The sequence below is a fragment of the Indicator indicator genome, chromosome 3 (genome assembly GCF_027791375.1).
Source record: "Indicator indicator isolate 239-I01 chromosome 3, UM_Iind_1.1, whole genome shotgun sequence".
Classification (NCBI taxonomy): domain Eukaryota; kingdom Metazoa; phylum Chordata; class Aves; order Piciformes; family Indicatoridae; genus Indicator; species Indicator indicator.
The window spans coordinates 30,180,165-30,196,407 of NC_072012.1; the positions used below are offsets into that span (position 1 = coordinate 30,180,165).

General features: G+C 35.9%; 1 protein-coding gene across 1 annotated transcript in view; it reads left to right on the plus strand.

Annotated features, from left to right (window-relative positions):
• The window catches only part of GRM8 (glutamate metabotropic receptor 8), a 320,064-nt gene that overhangs the window by 255,831 nt on the left and 47,990 nt on the right, over positions 1-16,243 (plus strand). The window contains exon 7 of the mRNA XM_054399899.1: positions 7,920-8,056. Coding sequence (XP_054255874.1) covers positions 7,920-8,056 — 137 coding nt within the window. The remainder of the gene's footprint in view (positions 1-7,919; positions 8,057-16,243) is intronic.

Here is a 16,243-nt window from a genome sequence, read left to right on the forward strand (position 1 = left end):
GGTAGCCCTGGAGCAGGGAAAATCATTCACATAAACATTAACCCACCTCTGGGAGGAGACGTGAAAGTAGAAACAGCCTTGCTCTGTAGAGGTGAACAGGGTCAGCCCAGGGTGGGAAATATAAAACTGCCTTCACAATACTCTGTCACCATGATATGACTGGTGTCTATCAATTTTAATTCTTTATCTAGCAAAATATATGGTTTAATCTGTGATGCAGTTGTATTACAGGTATACTTATTGCTTGTTAGTAGACTCAATGTGCTGTAAGGAAAGGAGGTAGAGTTCTGTATTTTTATATACTGGAATAAGTATGTTAGAGGATGTGAACAAACATTTCTCTATGTAGTAAATTTACTGAGAATAGACAATAGCAGATGATCAAGAAGAGAACATAGAGAACAAAGAAAATGAATGATGGGGCAAATTTCTTTTAAATAGACCTATACTGTTGGCTACAACAGCTCAGTCTCCAAATTTTATTCAAGTTTTATGAGACATCATGTCTCTGTACTTGCTGTGGCAAGAATTTCTAATACATTCTGGAAGGAAAAAGGTATTACTTGTTATTTGTTTTTTTTAAATATCATTCACCATGATACCTGCCCTGACTCATGTTCTTACAAAGGGGTGGAATGAGCTGTTCTGTTCACAAAAGTACACGTACCTAATCATTCACTGTGCTGAGAACCAGCAAAACAAATAAATTATACCCATCTCTGTAGAATCACAACTAAAGTTCTTGTCCATTAGCTTCAATAATAAAAAGTTGTACTGCCCAACTTGGGACTGAAAGTTTATTTTAATACTAAATTATTTACATTCTCTATGAGCTGTGGTGGTAGGTACTACTATAATTTATATCCCATATGCCCCAAATCTGTATATAATCAGTTTCCTGTAGAAGTCTCAGTTTCTGTTTGGTTCTGATTTGTGCATTCATACATGAACAGCCAGAAACTGCCCTGTGGTAAGTAAAATAAATTGCCTAAACATGGCCATTGAATGCCATTTCAGACACCCCAGGGTACCCATCTGGCCTCCAGCTGCTACCTTGGAAGGCACAGTCTCACTGTAATATGTATATTCTGCATATCTATGTGGATGTCTCCAGTATCTTAGGATATGTAAGAGGTCAATAAGTGCCTATGCTGCAACAGCAATTGGATGCAATCCTGGCTTACCGTCCTCATTTTGAACTGAGATGCCTGGTGTAAGCATAAAGAGGTCTTTTCAGTTTTTGAATGAACAATCATAATTTATTATTTTAGAAGACACTGCCTATTATTTGAAAATATCTGCTGTATGAAGATTGAGTAGATAATAGCTTAATTTATCACAAATCTTACATATCATGGCTTGGGCTGGAAGAGACCTTTAAAGGTCATCGGGTCCAACCCTTCTGCAGTAGATCAGATTGCTCAGAGTCTCATCCAACCTGACCTTGCATGTCTCCAGGGATGGGGCTTTTACCACATCCCTGGGCAAGCTGTTCCAGTGTTTCACCACCCAAATTGTAAAAAAAGTCTTCTTTATATCTAGTCTAAATCTACCCTCTTTTATTTTAAAGCCATCACCCCTTGTCCTGTCACAACAGGTCCTGACAAAAGACTGCTCCCATCTTTCTTATAGGCCCAGACAGATGATAGCTCTTCCCTCATCCATTGATGAAGTCACTCCATCATAGAAGTTCACTTAGTTTGATACAGTGTGTATTCCTCTGTCTGCCAATCTAACATTCCCAAATTAACTTTTGTTAGTTCTGATTAGTTTTTATAATTCTCTGGGTTTTTTTTCTTCAAGTATTAAATGAACATCTTACATTTATTCTTTCTGTTCATTCAATTTTAACCTTGTATTTAACTTATCACATTGAAAACAGTGATTTATTTTATTTTTATTTTTTAAATGCATTCTTCTTCTCTGGGACTGAAAATTCAAATGGTTACTTTCCCTGTTTTCATGTATGGTTTTGTGGTACTTTTCTCCTTTAAGAGCTAATTAAAATCAAATGATAATTAAAAACAGTTTGAATCCCTACCTCTAGCACTTGAAACTAATTATATAAATTAATGAAATGTTGATCCTATAGAACTGATGAGTCTTCCAGTAAAGCCTTCCAGTAAAGGTTCTAACAGATAATACATTCTAAGGTTTTGACACACAACTGTTAGCTATATTATCACATTGACTATATTGCTTGCCTTCCATTAAACTAAACATACCCTTGAATCCATGACAGCATTATAATTCATAACAGATAAAACAACATATGTGGAGCAAGATGAAGACTTGGCTTAATTAATTTTCATTTCAGTTAAAAAAAATAATATCATGCCTCTGAAATCCATTGAAATAACAGATTTATATCTGGTGTCAAGCTTTGTGATAAAATTGGCTCCACTGGAGCTGGAATATTCTGTAAATGACAGCTTTGAGGGTTATCAATAAAACATTTTTCTACAGCTTTGTCAAGGCATTTGTACATTTTTATTGAAGGTTTTCATATAAGAAAAATCTAAGGCTGTTGATATAATTTACCCAATATATTTACTTTTTTTTTTTTTTTAAAGTAAGTCTCATCAATATTATTAACTTAGGAATAATTGCAAGTCACTATGCAGCTGATCCCTACCACACTGCTTGTGGTTTTCTAATCATTGCACTTCTTTTCCACTTCCTGAGACATAAAAAGAGCAGATTCACTAGAAGGCATCTGTTCAAGTGGAGTCCATAACCTGACAGGGAGCAAGATTACAGTTTGCATTAGGAGCAGAGGTTTTTTAGATTCATGTGAAATGTAGCTTGATAAAGTAGGCACATGCAGTATAAGGTAATTGCTGAGCAGCATCTTAAGAATATCAAGATACATGTTTAAGGATTTCCTGAGAAGAATGTGAATTTTCAGCTTCAGTGTACAAACTGTCGTATACCAGTTGTTTATTCAAAAGAGTCCTCCTTGACATCAGTGTAAAGCATTAAAAATTGAAAAGGATCCATTACATCCTGATTCTAAATTAAAAACCTCACACATTTTATGGTTTGGGTTTGGGGTTTTTTTTTTTTTTTTGTTTGTTTTGTTTTGTTTTGTTTGGTTTGGTTTGCTTGTTTTTTTTTTTCTTCTCTAAATAACATTTCTGCATAATTTAAGCTGCATTTTGAAAGGCTCATAAACAGCTGTGGTCACACACGTTGCTTCAGTATTGTTTAGCTGATGTGCTAGTTTAACACCCAGAATTGTTTAATGCTTCTGGCTGTAAACTGATGATGAGGAGGAAGAATTTCTTTCAGTATTAGATTATTACTTTCTATCTACAATACATAGGCTTAAAAAAACGTAACTATTCTTTTATGTTGTGGATATGGATTATCTTAAAATGAATGGTAATTGTTCTGCTAAGCATGCTTCTATAGGGTTTATAGAAGATGATTTATTTCATCTGATTTTGGAATGATTTTGAAGCAGAATCTCTCTACCGTTCAGTGTTTCAAAAAACTCAGCATCGAAGAATGCAGCAATAGCAACATTCAGTTCTGTAGCTGAGTGCTAGACTGAGGTGGACAGGGGACTCCTGAAGCCGCAAAACCTGAGGGACAGCAGAGAGACCCAACAGGAACCAGCTAACATCCCCCTGGAAGTACAAGTGACAGCTTGGACAACCAAGGCACAGTGCAGCAGTTTGTGATCAGGGAGGGTCCTGTATCCTGCTGGTAGGTGCACAGCCAGTAAAGGACTTTATATACAATAAAGTAAAGACTCTGAAGTTTTGAGATAACCATATCATACTTACAGTATATATGGCTGTAAAAAGGATGTCCATTAGCAGACAAATGTTTATGACTTGAAAAACTCAGGACACCAATTCAGTCACACAACCCAGTATTACTTTGTCTGCATTTTGAATCACATCATGGGACATAGCCACAGCTCTGCTGTCGCGACAGTGTAATTGCTTTGTGCTGTCATGTCATTGAAGGAGTAGAAGAATGAATGGACCTCTGTCTTCATATATTTCTTACTCTATCTTACCCCTTTTACCACTTTTGGTTAAGTAGTTTCTGTAAGGAAAAATGAATGCTTTCACCCTATACTAATCATGAGACTGAATTGCTGGTCTTTCCTTTACAGATTGAGGACATTAAAAGAGCTGCATTTTCCTATTTTATTTCACCTCTTTAACTGCAAACAAGTGTTATTGATTTCAAAACAAGTCTGTAAACCTTTTGAACAATGCTTCATTGTGAAAGTTGAAATTTTCATTCTACTTACCAGTCTGCATTTATATGTCAGGAAAAAAAAAAAAAACTTTCTAAAACTGTTTTGAAATTGTTCAGCAAAGAGACGCTTCAGAAATATCTCAAAGTAAGTTAGTAACTATACGTACATGCTAAAAAAAAATAGATAAAGAAGACTAGCACAAAGGAAAGATGAAGAAAATGAAGGCTCACCCATAATGTTCCATAGTTAGCCAAGCTTATTTTATATTCTTATTTTATATCCATGTATTTCTGGTTTAGGCTTCCAGAATATACTAAAAATTTTAGTTAAGATGTTGACAGATTGAGTAAAATTACCTGAGTCAATCGTGGATTAAAATTATGCATGGCAACATAATTACATAGAGAGTAAACCGTGAAGGGACCCAGAGGCACAGTTCCCTTACTGCTCTTTAACTACCTTGTTAAATGATTGTTGACAAATTATGAAAAAAAAGTCATTAAATTAGTGAAATTACTTTAAAAATTGTGGACTGCTTTGAATTCTCTTAGGTGGTCTATATAACATTACAGGGACATTTTTCCTAAGCAAAAGTAACATTTTTTTGTATGATGATGCCCAATAAATGTGGTTTCTGGTTGAAGATCTTCAATTTCATTATACCCTATCCAAGACTGAGTGTGGTTTCCCAAAATCTTTTTATTTAAGATTGAATTTATGGAACCTGGGCTCACTGCCTCAGGTCAGTGTTGTATTCTGTATTACTTTCTACGCAAAGTGTGTGCATTTAGATTTAGCAGCTAGTCCTCAATGACCATTAAATGGAGCAATTAAACACTCAATGTCTTCATCTAAAACTAAGATGAAATTCCCTATAATGCTAATGATCCAGTATAAGCATATGTGGCAGGACAATACCAGAAATCAAGAATGTTCAGTTCTGCATATCTGGTTGTCAACAAATGAGCCATTTGTACAACTCAATGGCATTTGTTACAGTGTTGTATGCTGAATCTGGACATGCCTCCACCTGTGCTATTAGATATCGTCAGCTACAATGTTTCCCCACGTGGTTTAATTATCTGTTAATGAGTACTCATTTTGATTTGATGAAATATCCAACAAAGTGTATTTTCTCAGATGGTGTTCGGTTTTTTTTCAGATGAGATTAACATTTTTAAAAGAATGATAATTAACCATTAGTGATTTGTTTATAGCCTTGAGGCCTCTGATTTCATTCTGTACTTACACATTCAAGGCTGCTTCTACCATCTTGAATTTGTAGTTTCGGTAAAATCCCCAGTTCTTGAAATGTCTTTAAGCTTTGCTTTCCTGTTTATGTAGCTACTGGTTTATTAGCACAATCCAGCCATGCATACATCATTGCTTTAAGTCCATTAAAAGTTTAGTTGCACAAAGAAACAATGAACTAAAAGACATATATAAGTCATCAGATATAAACAGATGCGAATAAAAATCTGGTACCACTTGCTAACAGTATCAACTAGTTATGGCAGCATTACTTGGACATAATCAAATTTACTTTACAGCAGGCACTGTGCTGTTACTCTGTTTTCTGAAATTTACTATTCAACAGAGGGGTCTGAATCTTCTATGGTTTCTTCCAGCTTTTAACAAGCTTCATTTTATTAACTTGGCAAAGGTTATTTTAACTTCTGCTGCATGAGAAAGATCTTGCTGAACTCAGAGTGGCAGCTGAATTCAGCAGGATGCTATGCCCCTGTTGACTGAGGAGCACAGTGTAAGATGCTGTTATACTCTAGATGAGAACGCCACTACATCAAAGAGCAAGATGGTTCTGGCCTGTACTGTAGTCTGTCTCTTTGTACATGATATTGTTAAAACAGCAATAGATTATAAACTTATAATTATTACAGAGCATAAGAATATCTAAAGTTCCCATTAGTCTCAAGGATTCAAAAGACATTTTGTATCTCCTTGCAAAACATATCTATTCTTTCCATGATCTCTTCAAATGCTACTGGGTGGAAAGAAGAATTCTGTTATTACTTGAAACTAATATTTTGAAGGTTACCTCCATACAATAACAATTGCATACGTGTTTATTGGGTGGAAGAAATTTACTGGATCAGCCTGCTATTTGAGCAGTGAAGAATCATTTCATTGTTGTAGACTGTAGACTTGTATTTTTCTTGTCCGTTATTCTGTCAGCTGAATTGGGAGTAAAGCCTGAAGAGCAGAATTCTGTCTCAAGCGTCTTGTACTTTTATGTGGTTTTAAGTCTTTGTCACATATAATTTTTTGATACTCATCTTCCGTGGTCGCTTACATCTAATTTTTGCAGCCAGACTTTTGCTGGCAGAACTGCAAAACTGGCAGAGTAGTTAATGTGCCACTTACCACTCTCAAAGCACTGTTTATTTCACTGGATATCAGTTGCGTATGAAAGCTGCTATACAAAACAAGAGTCCAAAATACTTTAAGGGTGACAGACACACAAGAAATATTTATGCTGAAATTCTGGGGTATGTAGATTGCCACTTCGACTGGCTAGCTTCTGCTTGTTATGTATGCAGAATTTCAAATCTTTTTTTTTTGACGTTCTCTGGAAACCACTCATGGTTGACTGAGTGCTTCTAGGTGCTATATTAACAAGTCTTGTACTATAGGAAATTACTATGAAGTGATTACTTTTCTTTGTTGTTCATTTTGAGAAACATGAAAACATCGGAGCGTGGGTTTTGTGGTGGTTTGGGTTTTCTCTCCAGAAAAGATAGAGTTATTTATCCAGTCACTGAAATAGAACTTTAACATGAATTTTTCTTCAATGGACCTCAAATATAAATATTATTCACCTATACATAAGAATTCAGAGGATGGATGAAAATGCCATTCTTTGTGTAGTTCTTGAAAAGTCTTTGCAGGAGTGCAGATCCTTGATGTCACCTTGAGGGAATTAATCAAAATGTGTTCTAATTTGGCTGGACTGGTTGCCAACACAGACATGTAGTTTTCAATCTTTGAACATTTTGTTGATCGAAGTAAGAACAGAGTGTCAATTTATAACTGTTGACAGCTTCAACAATGGCCCTTTCCATCAGGCAGTGTCGTGTACAGAGGAGAGAGCAACAACCACAGCTGCTGTCCTTAATTTATTTTGATAAAACACTTTTACACAGGTGGTCAGTGCTAGAAACCGACACATTAACTGTGACCAGATTTAGACACTTGCATCTCAAGGTCTTTTATGAGTGTTAGCTCCTAGGTTGATGATATTAATTTAATTTTCATACTTAACAGGGAAATTCTTTATGAACTTAATTATGAGATCGCTATTTTTGCCTACCGCATTGTATTCACATCCTAAAGTGAAATTGTGACCTTCTGCGAGTCCAAAATAGTTCTTCCACTTCTGCTTTATCACAGAATTTCCTAATGTTCTGGAATACACACATAGAACTCCCTAACCAACCAAGTAATGAAGCAGCCAAAAAGAGACTTGTTTGTTTCAATTAACACACAGATAGGGTAGATATTTGTGGTTATGATAATAACACACATTTTCTCTTTCTGAGGTTTTTGGATTTATTACTATATTAGCCTTGAATTGAAGAGAATCTGACCAATCTCTAATTAGTATTTTTCCTCTAAAATACATTTTCTGTAAAATTGCTTTGAAGGTATTTATCCCAATTGGTTTTTAATATTTTTTTTTCAGGGAGTGCTGGAACACCTGTTATCTTCAATGAAAATGGAGATGCTCCTGGACGCTATGATATTTTTCAGTATCAAATCACCAACAAGAGTACAGAATACAAAGTAATTGGTCAGTGGACTAACCAGCTTCATCTAAATGTAAGTACTAGTTTGATTATGATGCTGACATTGGGGAATATTCATTTGAGTATTATATTGTTTTCAAACCCTTACAAAGCATTGCTGATTTGTTTTCTGTGAGGTAGCAGAATAAAGATCTACCATTCTTTTCTTGAGAAAACATTAAAAGAGAGCACAATGACCTGAACCAAATTCTTTATATTTTGAAGTGGGTGGAGTTGTATATTTATCTGCTCCTTTAAATGATATTTCAGAATTATGATATATCTGATATTCCTATTCATATTATATCAGGCAAGAAAAAACTCATCCCTCAAAAAAGTGTCAAACAGATAATGAGTACAGGTATATGGTTCAGGTATTTAAAACACTCTAAGGTGATGGAAATGTATTTTATAAAAGAGACATTTAGACTCTAACTATGATGTAGTTGAAACACTGGCATGAAAAGAAGGGAGAAAAGAAAGCTCTGGGGAGAGTTTATAGCAGCTTTCCAATACCTGAAAGGGGCCTACAAGAAAGGCAGGAAAGGACTTTTTGCAAAGGCTTGTAGTGAAAGGACAAAAGGGAAGGGGTTTAAGCTTGGGAAGGGTAGGTTTGTACTGGATATTAGGAAGAAATTCTTTACGGTGAGGATGGAGAGACAGTGGAACAGGTTGCCCAAGGAGGTCATGGATGCCCCCTCCCTGGAGGTATTCAAGGCCAGGTTGGATAAGCCTTGAGCAACCTGGTCTAGTGGAATATAAAGGGAGAATTTCTAGTTTTTCTGTATAGGTACCTAGGATTAGTATAGTCCCTTCTTACTTAATAGGACAAAAACAAAAGACATAACAACTTACCCATCCTTAGAAAGTGTTTTTAATTGCTACCTTAATATGTTCTGCAAGATCTGTGGTAGTTAAGTCACATATGTGCATATAATTATATTTGTTTTGAAAATCACCATCATAGCCAGGTGGATAGATGATGGTACAGCTGTGGATGTGGTTTATCTTGATTTCAGTAAAGCAACTGAAATTAGGCACAGTGGCTCTGCCACTGTCTCCCACAGCATCCTTGCAGGTAAACTGAGGAAGTATGATCTGGATGTTTGGGTAGTGAGGTGGATTGTGAACTGGTTGAAGGAAAGAAGTCAGAGAGTTGTGGTCAATGGGACAGAGTCTAGTTGGAGGCCTGTATCTAGTGGAGTCCCTCAGGCATCAGTACTGGGACAAGTACTATTCAATATATTAATCGATGACCTGCATGAGGGAACAGAGTGCACTGTCAGCAAGTTTGCTGATGACACAAAACTGTGTGGAGTGGCTGACACTCCAGAAGGCTGCCATTCAGCAAAAACTGAGGCTGGAGAGCTGGGCAGGGAGAAATTTAGTGACATTCAACAAGGACAAATGTAGAGTCTTGCATCTGGGAAAGAACAACCCCATGTATCAGTATAGGTTGGGGACTGACCTGTTGGAGAGCAGTGAACGGGAAAAGGATGAAAGGTTGACCATGAACCAGCAATATTCTCTTGTGACCAAGAATGCTAATGCCATTCTAGGATGTATTAGAAAGGGTGTGATTAGCAGGTTGAGAGAGATTCTCCTCCACCTCTACTCTGCCCTGGTGAGGCTGCATCTGGAATAGTGTGTCCAGTTCTGGTCCCCTCAGTTCAAGAAGGACCTCAGGGAACTGCTTGAAAGAATCCAGTGCAGAGCCACAAAAATGATTAAGAGCAACTGGTGACTAGATTCATCAAAGAAAGTTTATGCAGTGACCTTAACCAAACTGCAAAAAGGTTTCAAACCTCTCTGGTTTTCCATTTGAGAGATTCCTGAAGAGTAAGAAATAGTCTAGTAAATATTTGCAAATTACTCCTCTGTTGAGACTGCTTTGCAATAATTATCTGAGGGCTCCCACAGTAGCACATATGATAAGTCCCCATTTTCAGCCAGAGCTGTTACACCACTTCACCATATCTACCATTTAGTATCTATAACTACTTGGCAAGGTCTTGTGTATTTAATTCTTCAGCCCAAATGGAAAAGACCCTGCTGACAGAAACTGTGTAGTGGATTGTGTAGCTGTATTATATTCCTCCCATAACCTGATACCTATCTGTTGATAGGCAGAAAGGAAAAAAAAAAACATCATTAAAGAAGTTTAATACTGAATAGTAATTTCTGGAAAACATTAGAGTTAGGCCCTTATCATAACTATTATGGTGTACATTCCAGGTCTTCATAATTGCTACAGCTTTCTGAAAATTTAGTGTTGATTAAGTTAGCTGAAAAACTGATGTAGACATCTTGCACAAATGTTAGTACTAACATAGCAGCTACATAGTAATAGCTAGCTGAAAGTTAACCTAGAATTTGCTTCCATTTTAATTCCATTCCAGTCTGTCTTTTTCTAACTCCCTTTGGCCACTAAATTTTTCATTAAGTCTGTAGCTTTTCAGTCCCATTATTTCTTCTTGATGTATGTGTACTCCAGGGAGCACTCTGAAATATGACTAGACTGGTTGCTACTCAGACTGTGGAAACCACACCATACTAACCACATTGACCACAAAGCTAACAGGAAATGATTTATCTAAGGACATCCCTTGTTAACTCTCATTAAGAACAAATGTGTTAGGATGTTCTCTGTCTCTCTTTTTCATCTCTTTTTTTTTCCACCTCCATGAGCTCACGTGATGGAAACAACTCATTGTCCAAATCTGTGGGTGAGCTGTCTAGCATGTAGAGTCACGGAGATGTGAGCAGGATGGCACACTGCTCAGTAGCAGGCTCTGCTTCCAGCCTCATCCCACCACCCCCTGCTCTACTGCACACCCAATGCTCACATAAACCAAAGTAAGAGCAGGGCTCTTTCCACCCATACAGGGCGTGACTTGATTGATTCATCAAGGAGACATTTCTCTCCTTACCTTTTACTCTTATTATTTGACTTAATTAATTTCTGTCTAAACCCTGGAAGATTTCTAAAGGGATGACTGGGCTTTATTTCTTAAAGTTTGTCAGGACTTGAGATGCTGTATGATGGTCTCCATTGGAATCTGCATGTGCTGGTACTGTAACTATGGCAAAGGAAGTCATAACAGCAGTTGTACAGTTAATTTCCATCTGTTTCTGTATTCACTAAACTTACAATGGTAGTTATGCCTCATGATGATTTGCTGGTGGCAAAGCTGTTGCCTCCTCTCACTAGACAAAATGTACTACAAACAAGTAATCTTTGTGAATGATTTTCAATACTCCATCACATTGCAAACAAAGTAGTGCCTTTGATTGCCAGTGAATCAGAGGGAACACAGTGGATGTTTTCACTGGTTTCAGTGAAAACATCTATATTTATTGAAGGCAAATCAGTATTAAGACAGTGCACATTTTGCTATGCTTTTCTATAAAGGAGACACTTTTAAGATATAATTCTTTTTCCTGCAGTTTCCTCTTAATGAAAACATCTACAACTATGATTTTCAATGAATTCTGTCAGCTAGATATCCTTATAGATACTTCTGTTTTTACAGATATTTCTTCCTCAAATTGTGTGGTAACATGTTGTAGCTATGACACATTTATGACTGTGTTCATCTGTGCATCAGAAAATGCATAGCTTTTATTCATATATTCATTTTTTATGACAGAAAAATAAACTGTGGAAGAACCAAGTGTGCCATACAGTTCAACCTTTGGAAAAATTAATGTGACTAAGATAAGAACACATTTTGCATCTAAATAACTGATTCAAAAGGTTTCCTTTTCCCCTCTGTTTTTTTTTTTTTCCTTGTTTTATTTTTCCCTTGTTGGGTTTTGACTGCAGATCTCTCTTGTGTGGGCTGTGGCTCCTCAGCTGGTGGCCAGCCCTGGTTTTGTCTCTGACCCAAATCCTCAGGATTTGTGATCCCTCTCTGGTTCTTCAAAGTTTACGCTGACTCTGCAGGGTCCTTGTCATCAAGCTTCAGACTTGTCCCTTTCTTGATGCAGTACTGGCTTTCCCTTTGGGCACCAAGTGCTGACTCTGTCTAGATAAAGACTCTGCATCACACTCCCTAAGGGACTTTTTGTCAGCAAGCTTCACCAGCTGCAGAGACCCTTCTAGCTTCGATGCTGGTTCCTCCCTGTAGTAGTCAATTACATTAATGCACTGCTTTAGGCAGATTGACCTTTCAGATTTCTTCTGAAGCAGATGTAGCTTCCACATATAGGAACTTCACAATTACTGATCCCTACTACTATCCCAATTCTTACAAAACAAGTGTGTGTATGGCAATGCTGAGAGATACATTATAGAATTTAAATTTAGAAAGAATAACAATCTTGAAATTTTTTTTGTGTGATTCTTGAGTTTGCAACTTTAACAGATGCAAGGAAACTTTGAAAACAGATATTTGGAAACATCAAACTATACTCTCAAAAAACCCTGGTTATCTTTTATTCTGTTATCACTTTACGCAATTCTGGCTATGTAAACTTACACCCCTGTTAAAGTCCTATAAGGTTGTCTGACTTTCAATGATCTTAATGTACTGGAAATAACCCTATGCTAAATTTTTTTACAATCACTTTGAAGGAAAAAAGAAATGTCTTAGAACTTCTGACCATTGACTGCATTTTAACTGCTAGGGTCTTCTCTCATTTGCTGTCCTCATTTTCTTGTCAGTAGAAGAAGATAACTTATTTTTCAGGAAACCTTGATAGTTAAAATCCTGTCTTAAAAAAAAAAAAGTTTTTTATAATGAATAAGCATCCAGGAAAAGGTAGCTGTTTCTGCAGAAGTTATGTTTTATTCATATTGCAACACTATTTTGCATACAAGGTCACATGTAAAAGTTTCCTATAAATGTGTGGATTTAGCAAATTTGAGCTCTCAACCATGTAATCTCTGTAAGAGGAAAGTTGTTAAAGACAAGCATACTTTTCGTGGCACTTATGATTTGAAATCAGCTTCTTCATATGATTAATAATGAATTCTGTCTTGTAAAATGTGTTTTGTAGTGCATGTGTTGTAATAAGGGCTAGATCAAGGTGGTGACTGATGGGTTTTATCAGTAGCAGTAAAGAGAAATAGTGCCACTCCTAAAGTTTTAAGAACAAGTTTCTCATTTTAATTTCCTTAGGAACCCATTCAGTTTGTTCTGGCCTACTTTTGAGAGACTTTCCCCCACCTCTTTATAAATGTTCAGTTTTGAAACCTAAATGCCAGTTGTAAAAATAATTTTAAAAAAATTAAATGATTAAGAAGTTTGTAATATAATATTTGGACTCTAAACAAACAAACAAAAATCCTTTCTAATATAGTTTAAAGCATTCTCAGGTTTTATTTCAAGCTTATATGTTGTTCTGATCTAGCAAAATCTTCGCTTAAAGATCCTAATCTGAAAATGTATATCCAAATCCATATCCTTTCAAGCTAGTAATCTGTGTGCTTTCAGAATCATTATTGGTGCTTTCAGAATCAGGTCTTTAAATTATTTAACTGAGGCAGATAAAAAGCTTGAGTGGATATCCATTTATATGATATTATTCCTTAAAAAAAGGGGGGGGGGGGGGAGGAAGGCAGAACAAAACATTGTTTTGAGTAGAAACAGTGAATTTTTTAAGACAATGTTTGATGTGTTATTTGGGCTTTTTCATCCACCCCAGCACAAGAGTTCTGTTGAAAAGCAGAAGAAATCTTACAATATCAGATTTTTTTACATTCTCTTAGAAATAATAGGGTGCATAAGCTTTCAGATTTACGGAATGTATGCAGTGAGGATATAAATGACTCAGAGACCTCATTTTTTTTTCTGTAATAGTCTTGATTTATGACTAAGAAAACCATAAATTAAAATTACATTGATGTGATGAACTATCAGAGAGACAGCCATAATCATCAGCCTTAAGCACACTGTCTGGTGAAGTAGTAAAAACTGGGACCCCCACATCGACAATGAGCTTCCCTTCAGGCAGCCATATCATAAGAAGATTTGAATCAGTATTTTTAATTTTTCTTGTTTTCTAGGTATTTTGTAAATTATTTATCTAATCCTGAAGGAAACTATCAACACTGACACAAGCAAATTCTTTTTGAAAGTAACAGATTCAAAATGCATTAGTTCATTTTCTCGTGACATGGTAAAATAAAATGATTCAAGAAGCTTCTGATGTTTTCTCTGACTGCAGCAAGTAAGTGTCAAGCTTTGCTGTAGGCCACTGTATTTCATTAAAGAAGCCAAAGAGTCTCTTTTCTCCTGTGGTAGTTATTATATAATTGATATATGCTTTCAAATTGCTGAACCTAAGCCCTGTGTTTAACAAGTGAACACACTACAGTGAAATACAGAATAGGAGCACTTAGTGCTGTATATGATTATATCTATAAACAAAATATGACAATCATACTGGCTACAGGGTGTTCTTCTAGCCATATGTAATAGGGCAGTACAGTTCAACTTACACTCCTTCCATGTTATCTGCCTGAAAGTTGTCGATACTGGGTTAAAACTCAATGATACAAGCAAAAATGTTTGAGTTTCTTCTATTCTCAAAATTATACTGCTCTCTTCCTTTAGTCTACAAAAGGCTGTAAACCAGAAAATTATTCTGTTTTCTGGAAGACTATTTAGATTTTACAAAGCTGGTTTTAGCACTAGTCCATAAGTATTACTCAGGATGTATTCATTACTGTAAGGATCTGTGGTGAATACGTGACTTGTAGTCACTAAGGACCAGTGCTAGACTGAAGACATAAGTCAACAGTAGGTTGCAGTGGATGCAAATTGTAGATGAGCCAAGAAAATACACTGTAGGTAGAATAAAACTGGGATTTTATGATTTCTAAAGGTTACAGATTCTATTATTCATAAGTTACATTGTGATGGGGGAAATAAGCTGAATACAGATGCTGAAAAATATTAAATTATTTGGAGATATGTCTGTAGTACAGCAGATGCTTTTTCAGATGGAACTCAAAATCAAAACAAAACTTGGATTCAAGAGCCAATGGCCTTAGAAGAACTGAAGAGGAATGACAACTTGTTTTCCTTCTGAAGCTTTTTACTTTATTGGTCTTAATAGTATTTTTTCCCCCTCAGTGAAACAGACATGTTGACTGATTCTCTAGAGAGATGTTAAGAAATTATTCTGAACTTGTATAACCATTTGTTCTTTAGAATTATAGCAAATTTCCAATGAAAGGCTCTACCTGGGAGTTAGGATGAATAGGGATTTTTTTTCTCACCTTGTCAGAGTGAGTGAAAGTTAGTTTTCTCGAGTGAAGCATGGGGTTGCAGCTGCATGGTTTGCTGTGAATTTGTCACAGGACTCTTGTGTGGATAGTAGATATTACATAGTTTTTTGTGATCATCTTTTGTAAGAAGTGCTGTGATTAGAACAAACTGTTCTTTAAATGACCATAACGAGCGGGATGATGGAGTGTTGTTTTGTCTAGAAAACAGAAAGGAGCCCTTGCCATGCATGACAAACAAAATAAATCCACTTGTGTTTTAAAAATATTTTCTCTTTCACAACAAAAACTGTACAGCGACAGAACAGTGAAAAATCAGGAGTTTTTATATGTATTCCTGAAGAGTTCTGCACTCATTTATGAGATTTCAAAGCAGGGTTAGCTGCTCCCCTGACGCCAGCTAGTGTTGTGACTTTTAGCATAGACAAACAGCTACTGGGTAGTTTGGATTATGCATGACTGGCAGCAAGTGTGCAGTGATTTGGCTTGCAATGTATCAGTGTGTAGCATGGAGTAATAGCATGTTTCTTCCCCACTCTCTTCCACATTTATCTCTCCCTCACATAAATATATATTTCATAGTTTGAACTTCCCTTTAAACCTAGGAGCAAAACATTGATGCTAAGAAGTAAAAATGGCAGATTAAATTACTTTAATTATTGTTCATTTATGTTAAGCAATGGAAGTCTAATACTATATTAAAAATCATTAAATGGAAAACAAAAGAGACATTTAGGCATTATGACATGATGAAAGAGAATAACCAGCAGTTAGCAGAACATTACTATATGATTATTTTTTCTGTTTGCTTTTCTACAATTTCTCTTCATCTTGTAGTAGTATGAATTTAATTTCTTTAGAATGTTAGTCTAATATTTATCAGGACTTTTCATCCTGATAAATTCTCAAATACTTTTAATTTTTAAAGATTTTTTTTTAAATAAAATTCCTTTCTACATTTCCAAAATGCTATCACTGCTTTTAGTG